This window comes from Salvelinus alpinus, chromosome 4, assembly GCF_045679555.1.
Source record: "Salvelinus alpinus chromosome 4, SLU_Salpinus.1, whole genome shotgun sequence".
Taxonomy (NCBI): Eukaryota; Metazoa; Chordata; class Actinopteri; order Salmoniformes; family Salmonidae; genus Salvelinus; species Salvelinus alpinus.
Window position 1 is genome coordinate 47,343,153 of NC_092089.1, and position 22,236 is coordinate 47,365,388.

General features: G+C 42.6%; 2 protein-coding genes across 3 annotated transcripts; both read left to right on the top strand.

The window, feature by feature from the left end:
• Positions 1–95: 95 nt before the first annotated feature.
• On the top strand, positions 96–6,510 carry LOC139573776 (ubiquitin-conjugating enzyme E2 E1-like). 2 transcript variants are annotated; one of them, XM_071397622.1, is made up of 7 exons: positions 198–454; positions 1,098–1,294; positions 2,186–2,360; positions 2,634–2,684; positions 3,766–3,898; positions 5,729–5,876; positions 6,279–6,510. In XM_071397622.1, the coding sequence occupies exons 3-7, from the start codon at positions 2,215–2,217 to the stop codon at positions 6,374–6,376; spliced, it is 576 nt and encodes a 191-aa protein (XP_071253723.1). In that variant the 5' UTR covers positions 198–454; positions 1,098–1,294; positions 2,186–2,214; the 3' UTR covers positions 6,377–6,510. The 2 variants fall into 2 exon arrangements, with proteins under 2 accessions (XP_071253722.1, XP_071253723.1); XM_071397621.1 differs by lacking the exon at positions 1,098–1,294 and having other exon boundaries at positions 96–454.
• Positions 6,511–11,485: 4,975 nt separating this feature from the next.
• LOC139573765 (nuclear receptor subfamily 1 group D member 2-like) lies at positions 11,486–22,236 on the top strand. The gene is made up of 8 exons (XM_071397600.1): positions 11,486–11,935; positions 16,856–17,083; positions 19,231–19,319; positions 19,483–19,627; positions 19,814–20,538; positions 20,797–20,973; positions 21,266–21,476; positions 21,889–22,236. Exons 1-8 carry the CDS (start codon positions 11,917–11,919, stop codon positions 22,083–22,085), a joined length of 1,791 nt encoding a protein of 596 aa, XP_071253701.1. The 5' UTR covers positions 11,486–11,916; the 3' UTR covers positions 22,086–22,236.

The following is a 22,236-nucleotide window of genomic DNA, read 5'->3' on the forward strand; positions in this document are numbered from 1 at the left end:
CAGGCGTTAATCTCTGGACCTATCAGCCTTCTGCCTCATGACTGACACACACAGCTGTGCCTGAGCATAAAATGAACTGGGAAATCCAGGGAATCAGTGTAAAATAGACTACAGAAGAAGAAACTGCATCACAGGTCTAGGTTAGAGGTGGGCATGAACCATAGACCATATATGAACCTCTCTCTCACTCTGACTTGGTGACACCATATTCAGTGGTACTCCAAATTTTATCATGGTCCTCGTCCGACGTGCTTTTTCGTGCATCTTTTTTTAATGTATGATAACAAAATGTCATATCAGTTTACGATGGCCTAATGTTGAATGAACCCTGTGCGCCGATTTGCCTTCATTATTGTGAGTGCGCGATATGATTCCACTGTACCCGCGGCACTTCCGTTCCACAGAAGGCGATACGCACTAGCTCCGGCAGTGGGGAGATTCAGACACAAAGGAGGTAATTTGCTACTTGGCTGACGTTACTTTTAATATTGAATATGTCTCATGAGTTATAAAATATATTGAAGTTCTCTGAGTGTATTCAACTTGTTTTGTATTGGAAAAGACGGCTAGTTAACGACTCAACAGACACATTTGTGGTGGCACTGCCTGGCTCAGGAAATAAATCTAACGTTAGCTAGCTCAAGCTAGTAGTAGCTAAGCTAGTTTCACTATGGTGTAACGTTGTTTGCCAAATAGCTAGCCAACTAACGTTAGCTAAGTTAAATATTTCAATGTTGAAAGGTTGAGGTAGGCGTAAACGTTGATGTAACTACAGTATTTTTGCGAACTTTCTAGCTTAACGTTGGCTAAGGTCTGGGCAGTCAAACGGTCGGTTAATAACGGGGGGCGAGAAAATCAGCAGGTCGGACGTTTTTGACTAGCGTTAACTAGCTAAAATAGTTATGCTAGCCAGCTGTTAATGTCCACTTAGTTAACTAAACCTAGTCCAACCAGCTTGACTTGGCACAAGCAATTGCAAACGTAAACTACTGTAGGCGAACTCACTAGCAAACTGCTATAGCCTATTTGCTCCGGGAGACCTGTAACGTTAATTTACACACAAATCAATGTGTGAGATTATTGTTTTAACGTTTCAGGACTCCAGGAGCGAAGAGGCCATAGCAAGTAACTCCAGACCAGAGATATTAGCTAACAAGCTAACATTAATTACTGTGAAGAAGGCCTGAGAATGTTCCCATCAAATGGTGGTTGGCCACACAGACTAACTAACTAGCTGTTGTTCACGAGCATGGATCCATTTGTTCCTTCTGGGCGCTTTTAGTATTAGCTGACGGTAAGTTATCTACATTTTCACATCATTCACGATCTATTACATTTGGGGAATAATGGAGGCTTGCCATATCAGGGCTGTCCAACATTGTTTGCTCAACCATCCATAATCACAACATTATTGCCAGAGGAGGGATGGGGGTGGCAGCTAGCCAGTTACCTTTATTTAAACTGAGCACTAGCCAAGCAGCAAGCTGTATGGGACTCCCTAACCCAGTGGTTCCCAACCAGGGGTACTTGGCCTATCCACAGAGGGTACTTGAAGACTCATGAGACCATAGGCCTACTGGTAAAATGCACATGAGGGGGTACTCTGGGCAGAGCAAAATTCTGTTGGTGGTACAGTGACCGAAAAAGGTTGGAAACCACTGCCGTTTCCTAACGTAGCAGGTGTAAAAGAACACGCCTGGGTGCACTTCCCACATCCGGTTTTCAGCAGAAAAGGAAGCTAGGTTGAGTAAGCTGTATCCCCGAAAACCAGATGCATCAGGTTGTTGGCATCTCCGCTAAGCCTAGGGACTCCCTAAAAACATGCCACTTCGATACAGCTACGACCGGAAGTGACTTTTCCTAGCATGTTAGGAGAGCATTTTCACTAAACCTTTTCCTAACCTTAACCTAATTCTCCTAACAGGCTATGTTAATTCTCCTAACCTACTGCGTACGTTCTCCTAACCTGCTACGAAAAAGTCACTTCTGGTCGTAGCTGTGTTGAAGTGGCTTGTTTTTAGGTAATCTCAGCAAGCTATGTTGAGGTAGCTATTTTTCCTAGAACGTCAAAGGTGCTCTGTCATAACTGTAACGTTACTTAATTTTGCAATACCTTGAAAGCAATTAGATTTGTCTAAGCTACTGTTTTTTTTTCTTCAACTGCTGCATCACAATCGCATTATAGGTTCCTTCTAATTTCTTGTCCAAACCGGTATGTCGGATAAGGATTCGTGTGTCAGCACCAGCTCTTCGTCTTCTTCCTCTAATCAAAACAAACCGAAGGACACACCTTGCAAGAAACGGGAGAGCAAAGCCAGTATGAGCAAGACCTCCAAGCTGCTATCCACCAGCGCAAAGAGGTAACACACCCAAACCTCATGAAATGTTGTCACACACAACACCAACAATGTGACATTTAGTCAGAGGGGTGGGTTAATCTCCTAGATGATTGTAGCTAGCACTAAGATATTCTCTGTACTTTATTTGTTTCAAAATATTCTAGCCTCACTGTATTGGACCAAAATATCTGTGCCATTTGTTTACCTTTGGAAGTCCATGGCTGAGAAAACAAAGATGTGTAAGGTATGGCTGGGCAATCAATGATTGATCTGAAGGCATGTTTGTTTCTGCAGGATTCAGAAAGAGCTGGCAGATATCACGCTGGACCCTCCGCCAAACTGCAGGTTGGTTTTATTTGAGCTCATCTTCTCTTTCCCAATCCGCCCCCAGTGTCTTGCGTATTGCCATGGTCAATACCTACAGGCGACTCCAAACAATAATGATTTTACCACTTATTCATAAAGGCTTGCTTTACTTTCTGATTTCTCATGTCCCATATGCTGATAAAATACAGCTGCACCTATTTTGATCAAAATGTTTTGACTTGAAATGCTGGTGGTGTTTATAAATCTACATGAAGCAGAATTTTACGTCTCCCACATTGTGTTGGATCAGCCTTGTAGTCATCACTCTAGATCATTTCCACTACGTGTTCAGCATGTACCAAGGATGAAGGCTGATCTGCTCTGAGGAAATCAATTTGGGTCGCTATACAGAGGCACGTCATCAGGGATTGGTTGTGAATGGAGGCTTCTTTGAAGCTTGAGAGAGAATGTACTGTTCTCTCAAGCAATATAAAGCTGTGTGGTCACCAAGTGAGTACAAACCCAAGGGATAATAGGCTCTAAACAGTTTCAGACAGGTTTTTTGCAGGTGCAGTAGTTTTAAAGGGACAATTGATTCATCCATTTTGGGACTTCTAAATTAAATAAATGTATCCATAACTTATTCTATAACCTTATGAGCTTAGTTCAACTGTTGTACCACATCATAAACCCCCCCCCCCCCCAAATATATATATATATATAAGCTTCTTTCTCTGATGTTTGTAAACAAAGTAAATGTTAACAAGCACTATATAGCCTCAAAACATGGTTAAAACTAATGTTTTGAAATCATGGATGGTCTATGAATTTACGTGGTTACATTTCTCTAGCCCTATCCCTCAGCCATTTACCTAAACGGATGAGGAGAATGCTTTAAGGTATTTGTCCCTTGTGGCAATGAGACGAAGTACACACACACACACATGACCCGAGCCATAACAATAACAAAGAACGTGGTCCAGTTTACACCAATTAGGGAGACTGTTCTCCTTTGGTTTTCCGGGTGGGTAACGACAAAGGAGTTGGCTAGAGCACTTACAGATCTGTGGCCAGGCTAATAGTATAACATAATCTGTAACTTTATCTCATTTAATTCCAGCGCTGGTCCCAAAGGAGACAACATCTATGAGTGGAGGTCAACCATCCTGGGACCACCGGGCTCTGTTTACGAGGGAGGGGTCTTTTTCCTGGACATCGCCTTCACACCCGACTACCCCTTCAAACCACCCAAGGTACTGGGCAATCGTCAGCTACCAGTCACTACTTACCCTCTACACTACAAAACGGTCATCTTGGTTTAGTCCCACGCAATAAATGGGACAGATTTACTTAGCATTAATTTTCGTGTTCTTAAGGGTATACACAGCAAAAAATGCGACCGGCGATGATCACAGTGTTTGTCATATTGTGCTGCTGTTAAATTGTTGCCACCACAGCAAAAAAGAAAACAAAAAACGAGACTTACTTTCCAGATGCTAGATGAGCTATTTACGTGTGTGTATGTGTGTGTGTGTGTGTGTGTGTGTGTGTGTGTGTGTGTGTGTGTGTGAGAGAGTCGGGTCATTGCCAGAGAAGGAGGGACCGTAAGGTAGCCTATGCAATTTGATACATAACAAACAACACTAACTAAATATCCAATTTGAAACGTAGCTTGGCTAGTTAGCTCACTAGTTAGTTCGCTAGTTTAATTCCATGTGCTAAAAACAAATCCAAACATTTCATAAAAATGTGCTCAATTGAAATTCTATTATATTTGGATTGTTTTGTCACATTTGACAATTTCATTACAATATGGAATTTCTCTTTGAGAATGGTGAAATGAGGATGACTGAATTTCCTCCAGTTTCTAGAACACAGCAGGCAGCATATGTACAGTACTTACCATCCCTGCGTTTTGCCAGGATTTCCCTGTTGACATGTTGAAGTACTCTCATTAACCAACAGAGGGCATTTGACACCTCCACTTGGGTGCCAGAACAGTCTATAGATGTGATTTTTCTTTAGATATTTTCTGCCTTGTGTGTTTAAATGATTCTGTGAATATAGGTTAGTCCCATATTGAGCCTCAGTAGTTGACGCTTGAATAAAGTCAGCGACGATACCAGTATCGCAATTTATCCATGGCAAAAATGAAAACGCGAAGCAGACCAAACTCTTTGGTCCTCATCGCACTCTAGCGACTCCTTGTGGCAGGCAGTGCGCCTGCCGGCTGACACTCGGTTGTCAGTTGAATGGTGTTTCCTTCTGACACATTGGTGCGTCTGGCTTCCCAGTTAAGTAGGCGGGTGTTAAGAAACGAGGTTTGGTGGGTCATGTTTCGGAGGGCACATGACTCGACCTTCACCTCTCCCGAGCCCGTTGGAGAGTTGCAGCGATGAGGCAAGATCGTAATATCATGATAACAACAAAAAATGTAGCCAATAAACCTGCTGTATGTAAAATATTGTGTGATATAGCTTGGAAAATAAATAAATAAATGTGACTCTGGATGACAACGTGATGTTTGTTTGCAACATTAGAGCTGTTTTCCTAAAGAAGTAAAATCTGCTTCGTGTTTTGTGTCCTTGCCACGATACTAACAAGTATTGCAATACTGGTATCATCCCGGCCTTACGTGCTTTGTCTTCTGCCCCAATAAATGTTGATCCACTTTAATAAATAGTTACACTGAACAAAAATATAAACTCAACATGCAACAACTTCAATGATTTTACTGAGTTACAGTTCATATAAGGAAATCAGTCAATTGAAATAATAGTGGCCTTTTAATGTCCCCAGCACAAGGTGCACCTGTGTAATAATGATCATGCTGTTTAGTCAGATTCTTGATATGCCACACCTGTCAGGTGGATTGATTATCTTGGCAAATGAACCAACAAAATAAGCTTTTGTGCCTGTGGAGAATGTCTGGGATCTTTTATTTCACCCTATGAAACATGGGACCAACACTTTACATGTTGCGTTTATATTTATGTTCAGTATAGATTTTGATTTAGAGTCTCTAGCCGTTATGTTAAATATGCCTATAGCATGTACGTTTTCTACTTTTGTTTTTCCTCAAGGTAACGTTTCGGACAAGGATCTACCACTGTAACATCAACAGTCAGGGGGTGATCTGTCTGGACATCCTGAAGGACAACTGGAGCCCTGCCCTCACCATCTCCAAGGTGCTGCTGTCCATCTGCTCTCTGCTCACAGACTGTAACCCAGGTAAGATATCCATCGGGGAGCCTAACTGGCTTCCTGGTCCCCTTTTACTTGTTTCTCTTCAGATCTGCACCTGTCCCAGGCTGGAAATATGATACCAGAACAAATATTAGTGTTCCTGACTCCTGAGAAGGGTCAAATTAAATCCGCAGGTAACATGGTAAATAACAAATATTGGTCCATTTATTTGGTTTAATTTTGTGCTCAGATGTGGATTACTTTTTATTATGGGTTTCACTTTGAGGCCCACACAAAATGCCTTATATTGCATTTATAATTCCTTATGATACCACTATAAATAAGCTGGCATAACTCATAAGTAGTTATAAAAGGCTTAGAATTCATCACTTGAAGCAGAGGAATTGTTTCAAGATTCACTTCCCTCATGTTGTTTTTCACTTTCAGCTGATCCCCTGGTTGGAAGCATCGCCACCCAGTACACGACAAACAGAGCCGAGCATGATAGAACAGCCAAACAGTGGACGAAGCGGTACGCCACATAGGCCCATAGAGCACAGCCGTGTGGGGGGGATTTCTATTTCAGATTTTTAGTACTTTATTGTCTGGTATATTTTTTGGTTCCTGATTTTAAGTTATCTGTGCAAATATGAAAATAAAGAAAAACAATGAAACCATATGTAATGTCATATATTTTATTACTCTCCGTAGGATACTCCACTGCTTAGCTAATCTCCTGAAATTTAGTAGGCTATCCCTCAAATATAATGCATAAACAGTGCCATTAAAAACATGGATTTCACCTTTCGCCAATTCACCTTTTAATATAGAACTACAGTACAGTTGTACCACAATAGCTACAAATCTAAGTACTTTTTTACACAGTTCTGTTGTCCAGGCTTATACTTTGAATAGCGTTTACCATGTTATTTTGCAATAACTAATCTCTCATTTGAAAAGCCAATGGAATTTGGTGCTAAAGGAACAGTGCAAGCTCATATACATACCGAGCGTGCTTGGTTATGGTCAGATGAAGGATTAGTGATAAATTGCCTCGACTACAGTGCATTCAGAAAGTATTCAGACCCCTTGCCTGTTTCCCCATTTTGTTACGTTACAGCCTTATTCTAAAATGGATTACATTTTTTTCCCACCCTCATCAATCTACACACAATACCCCATATTTTCAAAGTAAAAACAGGTTTTTAGACATTTTAACTTTTTATGAAAATAAATAAATATCACATTTGTATCAGTATTCAGACCCTTTACTCAGTACTTTGTTAAAGTACCTTTTGGCAGTGATTAATCAAATCAAAGTTTGTCAAGTGCGCCGAATACAACAGGTGTAGACCTTACAGTGAAATGCTTACTTACTTAGGCTCTAACCAATAGTGAGGAGAAAAAAAAGCATGTGTGTGTGTAGGTAAGTAAAGAAATAAAACAACAGTAAAAAGACAATTGAAAATAAGAGTAGCAAGGCTATATACAGACACCGGTTAGTCCGGATTACAGCCTCGGTTCTTCTTGGGTATGACGCTACAAGCTTGGCACATGTTTTTGGGGAGTTTCTCCCATTCTTCTCTGCAGATCCTCTCAAGCTCAGTCAGATTGGATGGGGAGCATCACTGCACAGCTATTTTCAGGTCAATCCAGAGATGTTCGATTGGGTCCTGGCTCTGGCTGGGCAACTGAAGGACATTCAGAGACTTGTCCCGAAGCCACTCCTGCATTGTCTTGGCTGTGTGCTTAGGGTTGTCCTGTTAAGGGAACCTTCAACCCAGTCTGAGGTCCTGAGCAGGTTTTCATCAAGGATCTCTGTACTAGAGGTCGATCGATTTATGATTTTTCAACGGATACCGATTATTGGAGGACCAAAAAAAGCCGATACCGATTAATCGGCCGATTTTTTTTATTTGTAATAATGACAATTACAACAATACTGAATGAACACTTATTTTAACTTAATATAATACATCAATAAAAATCTATTTAGCCTCAAATAAATAATGAAACATGTTCAATTTGGTTTAAATAATGCAAAAACAAAGTGTTGGAGAAGAAAGTAAAAGTGCAATATGTGCCATGTAAAAAAGCTAACGTTTAAGTTCCTTGCTCAGAACATGAGAACATATGAAAGCTGGTGGTTCCTTTTAACATGAGACTTCAATATTCCAAGGTAAGAGGTTTTAGGTTGTAGTTAATATAGTATTTATAGGACTATTTCTCTCTATACCATTTGTATTCCATATACCTTTGACTATTGGATGTTCTTATAGGCACTTTAGTATTGCCAGTGTAACAGTATAGCTTCCGTCCCACTCCTCGCTCCTACCTGGGCTCAAACGAGGAACACATCGACAACAGCCATCCTCGAAGCAGCGTTACCCATGCAGAGCAAGGGGAACAACTACTCCAAGTCTCAGAGCGAGTGACGTTTGAAACGCTATTAGCGCGCACCCCGCTAACTAGCTAGCCATTTCACATCGGTTACACCAGCCTAATCTCGGGAGTTGATAGGCTTGAAGTCATAAACGGCGCAATGCTTGAAGCACAGTGAAGAGCTGCTGGCAAAATGCACGAAAGTGCTGTTTGAATGAATGCATACGAGCCTGCTGCTGCCTACCATCGCTCAGTCAGACTGCTCTATCAAATATCAAATCATAGACTTAATTATAACATAATAACACACAGAAATACGAGCCGTTGGTCATTAATATGGTCGAATCCGGAAACTATCATTTCGAAAACAAAACGTTTATTATTATCGCATGTACCCTGACTCTGCGTGCAATGAACGCAAGAGAAGTGACGCAAATCCACCTGATTAATATTGCCTGCTAACCTGGATTTCTTTTAGCTAAATATGCAGGTTTAAAAATATATACCTCTGTGTATTGATTTTAAGAAAGGCATTGATGTTTATGGTTAGGTACACGTTGGAGCAACGACAGTCCTTTTTCCGCGAATGCACACTGCATCGATTATATTCAACGCAGGACACGCTAGATAAACTAGAGATAGTGTAGTTAACTAGTGATTATGATTGATTGATTGATTGTTTTTTATAAGATAAGTTTAATGCTAGCTACTGCATTCGCGTAACAGGCAGGCTCCTCGTGGAGTGCAATGAGAGGCAGGTGGTTAGAGCATTGGACTAGTTAACTGTAAGGTTGCAAGATTGAATCCCCGAGCTGACAAGGTAAACATCTGTCATTCTGCCCCTGAACAAGGCAGTTAACCCACCGTTCCTAGGCCGTCATTGAAAATAAGAATGTGTTCTTAACTGACTTGCCTAGTTAAATAAAGGTGTAAAAAAATATATATATACCGATTTCCGATTGTTATGAAAACTTGAAATCGGCCCTAATTAATCGGCCATTCCGATTAATCGGTCGACCTCTACTCTGCACTTTGCGCCGCTCATCTTTCCCTCAATCTTGACTAGTCTCCCAGTCCTTGCCCCTGAAAAACATCCCCACAGCAGGATGCTCCCACCACCATGCTTCACCGTAGTGAGCCAGGTTTCCTCCAGATGTGATGCTTGGCATTCAAGCCAAAGAGTTCAATCTTAGTTTCATCAGACCAGAGAATCTTGTTTCTCATGGTCTGAGAGTCCTTCAGGGTCCTTTTGGCATACTCCAAGCGGGCTGTCATGTGCTTTTTACTCAGGAGTGGTTTCTGTCTGGCCACTCTACCATAAAGGCCTTATTGGTGGAGTGCTGCAGAGATGGGAGAACCTTCCAGAAGAACAACCAGCTCCACAGAGGATCTCTGGAACTCTGCCAGAGTGACCATCGGGTTCTTGGTCACCTCCCTGACCAAGGCCCTTCTCCCCAGATTGCTCAGTTTGGCCGGGCGGGCCAGCTCTAGGAAGAGTCTTGGTGGTTCCAAATTTCTTCCATTTAAGAATGATGGAGGCCACTGTGTTCTTGGGGACCTTCAATGCTGCAGACATTTTTTGGTACACTTCTCCTGATCTGTGCCTTGACACAATCCTGTTTGAGTTCTATGGACAATTCCTTTGACCTCATGGCTTGGTTTTTGCTCTGACATGCACTGTCAACTGTGGGATCTTTTGTAGACAGGTGTGTGCCTTTCCAAATCGTTAAAAAAAATCCATTATAGAATAAGGCTGTAACGTAACATAATGTTGAATAAGTGAAGGGGTCTGAATACTTTCCGAATGCACTGTATTTACAACATGCCAATGTGGCTTTGCAGCAGTCCAATAAGTGCCTGTTTTACCCTTTACAAAAAACAGCTGTTTTAAATGGACGTGAAATTATTTGAATGAAACTACAGTAACTTGGGCCCTGAGGTTTTAAACATGAAATGAATAACCGGTATGGCAATATCTGATTAGGAATAACTCTAGGTTTGTGTTTATTATTTTTGTTGAAAATGGACATAAGCATTTTAGAAGCAATCTCTGTTGGACAGATGCTCCATTGGACAATGATTTTAAGCTGCATGAATATACATAAAAACAATACTTTTACCAAAATATTTACTACTTATGCAAGTCATTCCAATAATAACAAATATCTATTTCCATCTCACATGGACCCTAGACAGTCATTTAAAGTCCAAGTACACTCACTCATCAGTAGTATTAGCCACATGACTTTTAATGAAATGAACTCTTGCCTGTCAAAATAGATCTGGCATTTGAGGTCGACAGACTTTTACCTGCAGTGTGGTACTTAACTACTAGAGCAGTAGGTCTATGATAGGAACGATACATGCTTTTTAATGTTGATGACGTCAGTGCTCAAATTTGTAGACACACAGATTGTAACTTTCCAGTAGGGACAAAGCTTTCTAGCATATTCTTAATTATTGACATAAGACCTTAATAGTAGACCCTCCATGTACCGTTATGAGTTTGTGTAGCGTTTCAGTTATATTTCTGAACTGCATGTTGCATTCCTTCTGTACAACCTCGATGTAATCCAATGGAGGATGGATATATCACAATGCACTGCCTATGGATTCACGTTATGCGAGGCAGTCAACGTGAGAGCAGTCCAGAGATTGGCTTGGAGCAGTCACGATTATGTTTATCATTGTGTTAAAGGTCCAATGCAGCCATTATTTGTTTATCTCTATCAAATCATTTCTGGGTAACAATTAAGTATCTTACTGTGATTGTTTTTCATTTGTAATGGACAAAAACAAACAACTTCTCAGAAAATCGCAATTTCTCAAGCAGTAATATTGCTAGGACTGTTTGGGTGTGGTCTGAGTGGGGAGATGAAAATGGAAAACTAGTTGTTATTGGCAGAGAGGTTTGAAACTCTTATTTGTATATTGACTAATTTACCGCCTGGTGATGTCACCAGGCAGGCCAAAAGTCCATCCCACCAAAACAGGCTGAAATGTCAGGTGGTCTTTTCAAACAGCTCTTACACTAAAAGGGCATTATCATTTTCACAGTATTATTCCATGCTCATAGTGTGGATATACAGTGTTTGTGTGTATAACACGGACAATTCACGTTTTTGAATGCACTGAGCCTTTAAGTCTGCCTCTGGTCTGTAAAAGTGTGTCACTGGGTTAAAGTGACTTTCAAGCGCCCACGCAAGTGGGAGTGGCTGACAACTGGGTCACATGGTTAACACACTATTTAGAACATTGAGTACTGAAGAGTCATCGTACAGAAGAGTCATCCAACAAGGGAGTTCGTCCGGCGTTTCTCATCTTGTTACAGATCTTTAAATATATAAAAACTATTCGGGTTGTATTAGATGCCATTGAAAAGTCGCGGGAACATTTTGGCTGAAAGAAGAGCAGAATTTGTTTTGTTCAGGATACTGACAGTGGAGTGCAGATAATTATATTAATGCCACAAATATTTACTACAGTAATGTAGTTGAGACTAAAATAAGAAACAGTGTTGAGCTTTAGATGATCGACGCTTTGAATTTGAGTTTAACGGCTGTGCTACTAAGGATAATAGCACTTTGCGATCCTTACAGAAAACATCCAGTTGACATTGTGAAACAGGCGAGTTATTGACAAGACATTTAGTTAGTATAGGTTGCTTTCTCTAAAGATTCTCAGAATCGAGGTGCCTGCAGACATGGGCTCAATCAAGCCTGGTAAGACCGGCTTTATTATCCGTGCTATTACAATGTTACAATGTATCTTGTCATGTAATTGAAAGTGTCCACCTCTCGCTACATTGACCAGTTACTTTGTTGCAAATGTGTTACTTTGTTACAAATCTAGTGTTACTGTTGCTGTCAAGAATTAATGTGTCGTTCTAAGCATCTGTTCTAGGAAAAAGCTTGTAAAATCTGGCTAATATCTGTCCACATTTTATTTAGTTGTGTGATTTTTATAAGTTATATATGGACCACAATTAGAAACCTAATAGATTATTTAGCTTTTCTGGTCTGCTTATTGTCAAGCCATGTATATTGGTTAGGAATGCCACTGTGCTACGGGGTTTTTTGTTTTGACACTACAATGTTCTGCTTTGCTTCACCTCACATGGACCAAGCTGCCTAGCCATGTGCCAATGCTTCTCGACTCTCACTGCTCATTGGCCGAGAAGAGGCTGTGACGCAATCATTGCATAATTCTGCGCTGAGTCCAAGCTCGAGGGCTGTATGCAGGTCCACGTGAAACTGAAGGGAACAATTTTGGTGACCTAGATTTGCTCTCTTAGACATGACAGCTCCACATGTGGGTGGGTTTTGGAAGCGAATAGTCATAGCTGGTTAGGTAATCATGGCCAGGTCTTCGAGACCATTAACTACATTTAGGGCTACATAGTATAGTATAATATATTCATTTATGTTGATTTTGTGTCTGAGCCTCCTGTACACCAAACAACAGGTGAATTATTTTCCTAGCTGGGCTTATTTAGCCCATATTTAAGCATTTGGCTTAATAATGTCAAAATTTTTATGTAATAATGTGGTTTAACACCAAATGACTACAAGAATAACTTTACTTTTGACAGAAACTAAAATACAATATATTATTCTGCCCTTTCAAGCAAAAGAGCAGTAACTGCTCATAAATGGAAACTTTGAAAAATGACTTCAGCGTTTTTGAATTGTCGAGCCAAATTAATTGTAGTCAGATCATTGGAGATGTTAACTGTTGTCTTTTTCCGTTTATTTTGTATTCATATCAATCACATTTATTTATAAAGCCCTTCTTACATCAGCTGATGTCACAAAGTGAAACTCAGCCTAAAACCCCAAACAGCAAGCAATGCAGGTGTAGAAGCACGGTGGCTAGGAAAAACTCCCTAGAAAGGCCGGAACCTAGGAAGAAACCTAGAGAGGATCCAGGCTATGAGGGGTGGCCAGTCCTCTTCTGGCTGTGCCGGGTGGAGATTATAACAGAACATGGCCAAGATGTTCAAATGTTCATAGATGACCAGCAGGGTCAAATAATGATAATCACAGTGGTTGTAGAGGGTGCAACAAGTCAGCACCTCAGGAGTAAATGTCAGTTGGCTTTTCATAGCCAATCATTCAGAGTATCTCTACCACTCTTGCTGTCTCTAGAGAGTTGAAAACAGCAGGTCTGGGACAAGGTAGCACGTCCGGTGAACAGGTCAATGTTCCATAGCCGCAGGCAGAACAGTTGAAACTGGAGCAGCAGCACAACCAGGTAGACTGGGGACAGCAAGGAGTCATCTGGCCAGGTAGCCCTGAGGCATGGTCCTAGGGCTCAGGTCCTCCAAGAGAAAGAAAGAAAGAGAGAGAGAATTAGAGAGAGCATACTTAAATTCTCACAGGACACCAGATAAGACAGGAGAAATACTCCAGATATACAGACTGACCCTAGCCCCCCGACACAAACTATTGCAGCATAAATACTGGAGGCTGAGACAGGAGGGGTCGGGAGACACTGTGGCCCCGTCCGACGATACCCCCGGACAAGGCCAAACAGGCAGGAAATAACCCCACCCACTTTGCCAAAGCACAGCCCCCACACCACTAGAGGGATATCTTCAACCACCAACTTACCATCCTGCGACAAGGCCGAGTATAGCCCACGAAGATCTCCCTCACGGCACGAACCCAAGGGGGGGCACCAACCTGGACAGGAAGATCATGTCAGTGACTCAACCCACTCAAGTGACGCACCGCTCCTAGTGACAGCATGGAAGAGGACCAGTAAGCCAGTGACTCAGCCCCTGTAATAGGGTTAGAGGCAGAGAATCCCAGTGGAGAGTGGGAACCGGCCAGGCAGAGACAGCAAGGGTGGTTCGTTGCTCCAGTGCCTTTCCGTTCACCTTCACACTCCTGGGCCAAACTACACTCAATCATAGGACCTACTGAAGAGATGAGTCTTCAATAAAGACTTAAAGGTCGAGACCGAGTCTGCGTCTCTCACATGGATAGGCAGACCATTCCATAAAAATGGAGCTCTATAGGAGAAAGCCCTGCCTCTGTTTGCTTAGACATTCTAGGGACAGTAAGGAGGCCTGCGTCTTGTGACCGTAGCATACGTGTAGGTATGTACGGCAGGACCAAATCGGAAAGATAGGTACGAGCAAGCCCATGTAATGCGTTGTAGGTTAGCAGTAAAACCTTGAAATCAGCACTGGAATTACGATTTCTTTTTTCGTTTTCAATTTAAAGTTTTATTAAGTTTTCTTGTTTTTCAATCAACCAACAAAACACATTCCACATTCACAGATGTGACAGACTTTAAAAATAATATATAAAAATAAATAATAATAATAATAAAAAATAAGAAATAGTAATATATATATATATATATATATATATACACATATACACATACACACAAATAATAATTATTACAAAATTTAAAAAGTTCTTATTAGCTATTTTCAGCCTTAGCTGAGACAACGAGCAAATAATTAGTTTTTTGATTTTACAGCACCTTACACAACATGCATCTGTTCATCTCCCTAATCACCCCATTCACTCTGTCCAACTTGAAATATAGTTGAGTAGTGGAGACCAGAGTCTATCAAACTTGGGCTGTCTCTTGCGGAGGTCATAAGTGAGCTTTTCAAGAGGGAGAAAGTCAACAATCTGGTCAATCCACATTTTAAATGTAGGAGAGGTATTAGAGGCCCACAATAGAAGAATACATTTCTTAGCAAAGTATGTAATGGTCATAAGCAAATTTTCTCTGTCAGGATCAAGAACAAAGTCCTGCTGGGCATTAAGAAGATAGATACACGGGGTCATATCAAACTGTACATCTAGTATTTTCTGTGCAGCAGTATGTATAGATTGCCAAAATCTGGCAATCTCTCTACAGCTCCAAAATACATGCATATAGTTTCCACTTTCAGAGGTACATATTTTACAGTTAGGAGAAATGTCTGTTTTCATTCTATGGAGTCTCAAGGGAATGTAATACAATTTGTACAAAAATTTGTAATTAGATTCTTTCATTTTTACATTAGTAAAGGAGCAGTATACCCTGTCGCAAACCTTCGCCCATAACTCATCACTGATAGTCAGACCAAGGTCTTTTTCACAGATTATTTTCAAAGGAGTAAAGGAGGAGCCTCCTTTCTCAGAAAGGAGTCTATAGATATAAGATATTTTGCCTTTAATGGATTGTGCTGTGACAAGAAGGGTTTCAACTTCATTCAACTGAGTTCTAAACCTCCTCTTGGAAGTAAATGAGGAAATGACATGTCTAATTTGAAGATGGGAAAATGGGATCTTGGCACATTGAATTCACTGCAGAGCTCTTGAAAGGATTTCAGTGTAATGGTTTTCTGATGAAATAGGTCTGAAAAGGTCCTGATTCCTAGAGTATGCCAAAGATTAAAGTTGGCATCCCTCAGGGTTTTTGGCAAGTCTGGGTTGCCTACTATAGGCGAGTGAGAACATATTTGGGAGGAAATGCCCAGATATTTCTTAATGATTTCTTTTTAACACAAACACTTGTGTTCATACATTTATTTGTATGTGGCTGTCAGTGTCATATAGTTTGATACTTGTTTCAACAAACAACAATAAATCATGCCATGTTAAACCACAGTAACTGCAGCCCAAAGCTTAGTGATTCAGGGTAAAAAGCAATAACTGAGGTGAGCTATTGCATTTACTGCTTTTTTCCTTGGTTTCACTAACTTTTTCCAGCTACTGCAAACATGACATCCCATTTTATCTGAAACACATTTTGTCCACATGATAAATCGTGTATTTAATGTATAAAAAATGTCAACACATTTTTGACCAAGAGTGCAGTTACTGCTCTTTTGTTTTGTAGATGGCAGTATTATTCAATATAATATAGTACAGAAGAACTGAGACACCCAACCCCAACCTAGATGGAAAATAAATGTTAAAGTGAACAAATGATTACAGAAACACATTCGTTTTCACATTACACTGTAAAATGTCACGTTTTGAAGGTACACCATTAAGTCATTTAGGTCAAATGGAAGATATTTGCGATTTTGATTAGGTTTCGGGGTATCATGTAACACACCTTATCACCCTGTGCCCAAAAGTCTTTAAATCAAGTATTTTTGTGATTATTAGTGTTTTTGTTCAAACATTTTCTTCCATAGTGGTGACATGTATGACCCTGACTTGGACTGCAGGCTTTGCTGTACTATTTGGTATAACTGTACACACCCATAGAGCCAACTTGTTATGTAACAGTGGTGTTATTCAATTGCCAGGAATGAGGTAGTAAAAACAGGTCAAACACCAGGATGAATGAACGAAGGGGGGAAACGGTCTGGCATAAGTCCTGCTCTGTAGTGGGTGTGGCAAGGGCAAACAGGCAGATGCTTTATCAGATTTTATGGCTTATATTATGTTTATATATGGTTTATCATTTACCTTTGACCTAGTCGGTCCATTTCCATCACTATTATAACCTTACTCTGACTTACAATGGGGTAAAAACTTAGAATAATATTTTGTGTCCCTCTTAGTTGTAACAAAATATTACGACATCAAGATTATGACGTCAATATTATGTTTTTGATATGACGTATATTTGACTTATATTCCACTAACCTTTTGTCTTTTTTCCCCTTCTCCCCTCAGGTGGTGTAATAGCCTACATCTCTTCTGGCTCCGCCTCCAGTCCGGAGTCCTGTTTGAGTGACAGCTGCAGCAGCGGCTACCTGTGCTCCTCTTCGCCTCATCCCTCACTGCCAAGCCGGGCAGTAGGAATCATGGTGGACATCGCCCGCCCTACCACAGCCAAGCACCCACGTAGCCACGGCACAGACAAGACTGGGCGATCCAACTCCACCAAGAGCAGCATCACCAGTGAGTGCATTTCAGCCCTGGAAATACATTCAGTATGGCAAGGATACTAGATTTATTCAGAATGGATAGGACATTTTTTTATTTTTATTATTATTATTTTTTATTTCACCTTTATTTAACCAGGTAGGCTGGTTGAGAACAAGTTCTCATTTGCAACTGCGACCTGGCCAAGATAAAGCATAGCAGTGTGAACAGACAACACAGAGTTACACATGGAGTAAACAATAAACAAGTCAATAACATGGTAGAAAAAAGGAGAATCTATATACAATGTGTGCAAAAGGCATGAGGTAGGCAATAAATCGAATAATTACAATTTAGCAGATTAACACTGGAGTGATAAATCATCAGATGATCATGTGCAAGAAGAGATACTGGTGTGCAAAAGAGCAGAAAAGTAAATAAATAAAAGCAGTATGGGGGGTGAGGTAGGTAAATTGGGTGGGTAGTTTACAGATGGACTATGTACAGCTGCAGCGATCGGTTAGCTGCTCGGATAGCAGATTTTTAAAGTTGTTGAGGGAGATAAAAGTCTCCAACTTCAGAGATTTTTGCAATTCGTTCCAGTCGCAGGCAGCAGAGAACTGGAAGGAAAGGCGTCCAAATGAGGTTTTAGCTTTAGGGATGATCAGTGAGATACACCTGCTGGAGCGCGTGCTGCGGGTGGGTGTAGCCATCGTGACCAGTGAACTGAGATAAGGCGGCACTTTACCTAGCATAGCCTTGTAGATGACCTGGAGCCAGTGGGTCTGACGACGAACATGTAGCGAGGGCCAGCCGACTAGGGCATACAGGTCGCAGTGGTGGGTCGTATAAGGTGCTTTAGTAACAAAACGAATGGCACTGTGATAAACTGCATCCAGTTTGCTGAGTAGAGTGTTGGAAGCTATTTTGTAGATGACATCGCCGAAGTCGAGGATCGGTAGGATAGTCAGTTTTACTAGGGTAAGTTTGGCGGCGTGAGTGAAGGAGGCTTTGTTGCGGAATAGAAAGCCGATTCTTGATTTGATTTTGGATTGGAGATGTTTGATATGAGTCTGGAAGGAGAGTTTGCAGTCTAGCCAGACACCTAGGTACTTATAGGTGTCCACATATTCTAGGTCGGAACCGTCCAGGGTGGTGATGCTAGTCGGGCGTGCGGGTGCAGGCAGCGAACGGTTGAAAAGCATGCATTTGGTTTTACTAGCGTTTAAGAGCAGTTGGAGGCCACGGAAGGAGTGTTGTATGGCATTGAAGCTCGTTTGGAGGTTAGATAGCACAGTGTCCAAGGAAGGGCCGGAAGTATATAGAATGGTGTCGTCTGCGTAGAGGTGGATCAGGGAATCGCCCGCAGCAAGAGCAACATCATTGATGTATACAGAGAAAAGAGTCGGCCCGAGAATTGAACCCTGTGGTACCCCCATAGAGACTGCCAGAGGACCGGACAACATGCCCTCCGATTTGACACACTGAACTCTGTCTGCAAAGTAGTTGGTGAACCAGGCAAGGCAGTCATTAGAAAAACCGAGGCTACTGAGTCTGCCGATAAGAATATGGTGATTGACAGAGTCGAAAGCCTTGGCCAGGTCGATGAAGACGGCTGCACAGTAATGTCTTTTATCGATGGCGGTTATGATGTCGTTTAGTACCTTGAGCGTGGCTGAGGTGCACCCGTGACCGGCTCGGAAACCGGATTGCACAGCGGAGAAGGTACGGTGGGATTCGAGATGGTCAGTGATCTGTTTGTTGACTTGGCTTTCGAAGACCTTAGATAGGCAGGGCAGGATGGATATAGGTCTGTAACAGTTTGGGTCCAGGGTGTCTCCCCCTTTGAAGAGGGGGATGACCGCGGCAGCTTTCCAATCCTTGGGGATCTCAGATGATACGAAGGAGAGGTTGAACAGGCTGGTAATAGGCGGTGCGACAATGGCGGCGGACAGTTTCAGAAATAGGGGGTCCAGATTGTCAAGCCCAGCTGATTTGTATGGGTCCAGGTTTTCCAGCTCTTTCAGAACAAATGCACTGTATGAGTTGCCACACTAATCCAGGTAATAGGTGCATTTCGTATTCTCAAGTCTACATGAGTCATCATCAATGACAGGTGGAATAGTACATTTGTTAGAGAGGTGTGAATTAGTAGTAACATTGCTGTGTGTTTCTCCTTACAGAGATCAACGGCATGGTGTTGTTGTGTAAGGTGTGCGGCGACGTGGCCTCGGGGTTCCACTATGGCGTCCACGCCTGCGAGGGCTGTAAGGTAAGACTAGTCCTGACTGCTTCTCACGGAATGCCACACTGCCAGTCCAAGGTTTCATTCATGTTATTCAACGGCTCTGTGTCGTAAGTGTTTTGACAGTCTCATTCGTGTTTAAACTAGGTAATGACCGCGCACAAACAATGTTTTCTGTGATTGTTCTCAGGGTTTCTTCAGGAGGAGCATCCAGCATAGCATCCGGTATAAGAAGTGCCTGAAGATGGAGAACTGCACCGTCATAAGGATCAACAGGAACCGCTGTCAGCAGTGCCGCTTCAAGAAGTGTCTGGCTGTGGGCATGTCTAGAGATTGTGAGTCTCCACTTTTAAATGTACATAGAAAATAATAACGGAATTTTTCCCACAGGGAAATACAATGGTTAATGGTGTGAAGGGTTTCCTTTTACAAGTTGGATGGATTGACTGACTGTAGGGATATCTGAGCCCTTATTAGTGATATATGTACGAATGTGTGTTATATTTGATTTCCTTCTCCAGCTGTGAGGTTTGGCCGCATCCCAAAGAGAGAGAAGCAGCGCATGCTGCTGGAGATGCAGAACGCCATGAACAACATGGTGATGAACAACAACAGCCAGCTCCACAGTATGCTCCACGGCACCCAGAGTCCACCCTGTCCCACGGAAGGGCTCCCCAATGACGGCAGCTCCGCTTCATCCGCCTCTTCTTCCTCATCTATCTCGTCTTCATCAGGCTCCAACCCTTCCTCACCCTGTTCCGCTCAAGACTCCATGGAGACCAGCTCTAGCTCCGCCTCTTCCTGTTCATCGGATAGCGGCGATGACGAGGTTCCTCATTCCAGGGTGTGTCACCAGGGCACATTCACGTACCGCCGTGAGCAGCAACAGTCCATCAAAGAGGAACCGGAGGAGTCACCTTCGCCGGTCACCAGGGAAACTGTAAAAGACAGGAGAGACAGCCGCATTGAGGAACTGCAGGAGAGCTGGAAACGCTGCAACAAAGACGCCAGGGGTTACCAACCTAGTTGCAACAGCCATCAACACGTCACCAACGGTCCCTACCGGGAAGAGAGAGTTGTTTACCAGCAGCAGCCTGCGCAGCTAAACGGCGCCCCCAGTGGTAGAATGCCAGAGGACTCCTACAGCCTCCATCACAGGAGCCACAACACAATGCACAACGTACAGACCGTCTCCCGTGGTTACAGTGGACCATCATACAGCCTACAGGACCACAAGACAAACATGGTGAGTGTCCTTTTATCAGTTAATTAGTCTTCGTTGAAACATTGAGGAGATTGAAGGTCTCTTTATAAAATGTTACAGTAGAAATGCATTGTATACTGCACACCTGAAATTACCCCATAACCATGCCTAAAGCACACATGGAAAAGACCTAAAAAGGCCTATCCTCTAAATCCCCTCCATTTTGTTTCTTCTGCATTATTACTCCAGTATTCTGTTTTCCATAACTGAGGGCCCTGTTCTCGACTCTTGTCACCCCAGGTCACTCCTAGTCTCTATGTGGACCCCAGCCAGTGCAGCCAGGAGATCTGGGAGGAGTTCTCCCTGAGTTTCATCCCGGCCGTGCACGAGGTGGTGGGGTTTGCCAAGAGGATCCCGGGCTTCCGAGACCTCTCCGAGTACGACCAAGTCAGCCTGCTCAAAAACGGAACGTTTGAGGTAAGAATCCCTGGACTCTCTGATACCAAAAATAGATCTTTCCCAACTCTGGCTGTCGTGTTCCAACTGAACATTGCACTCTCTTTAACTCTGAGTGTTGAATTGGCTAAATATATTACAGTCTGTAGATATGTTATGACAGAGTATCAGTGTATTTTAACTCAACATTGAATTCTCTCTAACCCAGTTAGGTGTGCATTATCACTGTTGAATTCTGCCAGTATGTTGCCCAGTGCTAGTCACCATAAACCCCTGTTCTAACACACCCTCTCTCCCACCTCTCTCTTTCCAGGTGCTTATGGTGCGCTTCGCTTCTCTGTTCGACGTGGCCGAGCGCACCGTGACCTTCTTGACGGGGAAGTGTTACAGCTTGGAGCTGCTGCGCTCGCTGCGGGCCGGGCAGCTGCTCACCTCCATGTGTGACTTCAGCGAGAAGCTGGCCGCTCTGCAGCTGGACAAGGATGAGATGAGCCTCTTCATTGCCGTCGTCCTCGTCTCCGCCGGTAAATAACATTGTCCCTGTAAACAGTGTCCTTGTAAAACACAGTGTCCTTGTAAAACACAGTGTCCTTTTTAACACATTGTAATTGTAAACACACTGTCCTCACATCACTGGCTGACTGGTTGGCTGGCTGACTGGTTGGCTGGCTGTCCTCTAGTTGACTGGTTGGCTGGCTGTCCGCTGGCTGGCTGTCCTCTGTCTGACTGGTTGGCTGGCTGACTGTATTATGGTCCGGTGTCTAAAATGGCACCCTATTCCCTATATAGTGCACAACTTTGGTCAAAAGTGCCATTTAAAACGCAGTCCTGTACATACCATTCAGCCACTGGTGTTAACACACAATACTCATGTGTACGATTAAACCTAAAGCCTTCTTTGATAGTGACTGTTCTTATGCTCTGTTCTGTGATCAGATCGTTCGGGGATCCAGGACTTGAAGTCAGTGGAGGCACTGCAGGACACACTGATCCGAGCGCTGCGGAGTCTGACTATGAAGAACCACGCCAACGAGACTACCACCTTCACCAAGCTGCTGCTGAAGCTGCCCGAGCTGCGCTCCCTCAACAACGTACACTCTGAAGAACTGCTGGCCTTCAAAGTGCACTCGTAATGGGGCACTCACAATAGGGCTCATCTGACTCCTAATACCCTCCTTCCACACTTTAAAACCAGGACTGACTTCCTCTGCCACTCCTATACCAGGACCAAGGGGAGACCTTGGTTTGCAGTCAACCAACTCAGTGTATTTCTCCAGAAAGTAT

What these genes read in the sequence shown, in the direction of transcription:
- LOC139573765 (XM_071397600.1), top strand. An exon ending in TGTGGGCATGTCTAGAGATT is followed by an intron (nt 19,628 to 19,813) that starts GTGAGTCTCCAC and finishes TTCCTTCTCCAG; the next exon opens with CTGTGAGGTTTGGCCGCATC. An exon ending in TCAAAAACGGAACGTTTGAG is followed by an intron (nt 20,974 to 21,265) that starts GTAAGAATCCCT and finishes CTCTCTTTCCAG; the next exon opens with GTGCTTATGGTGCGCTTCGC.
- LOC139573776 (XM_071397621.1), top strand. Translation starts at nt 2,215, where the DNA reads ATGTCGGATAAGGATTCGTGTGTCAGCACCAGCTCTTCGTCTTCTTCC. An exon ending in CTATCCACCAGCGCAAAGAG is followed by an intron (nt 2,361 to 2,633) that starts GTAACACACCCA and finishes TTGTTTCTGCAG; the next exon opens with GATTCAGAAAGAGCTGGCAG. An exon ending in GCTCACAGACTGTAACCCAG is followed by an intron (nt 5,877 to 6,278) that starts GTAAGATATCCA and finishes TTTCACTTTCAG; the next exon opens with CTGATCCCCTGGTTGGAAGC.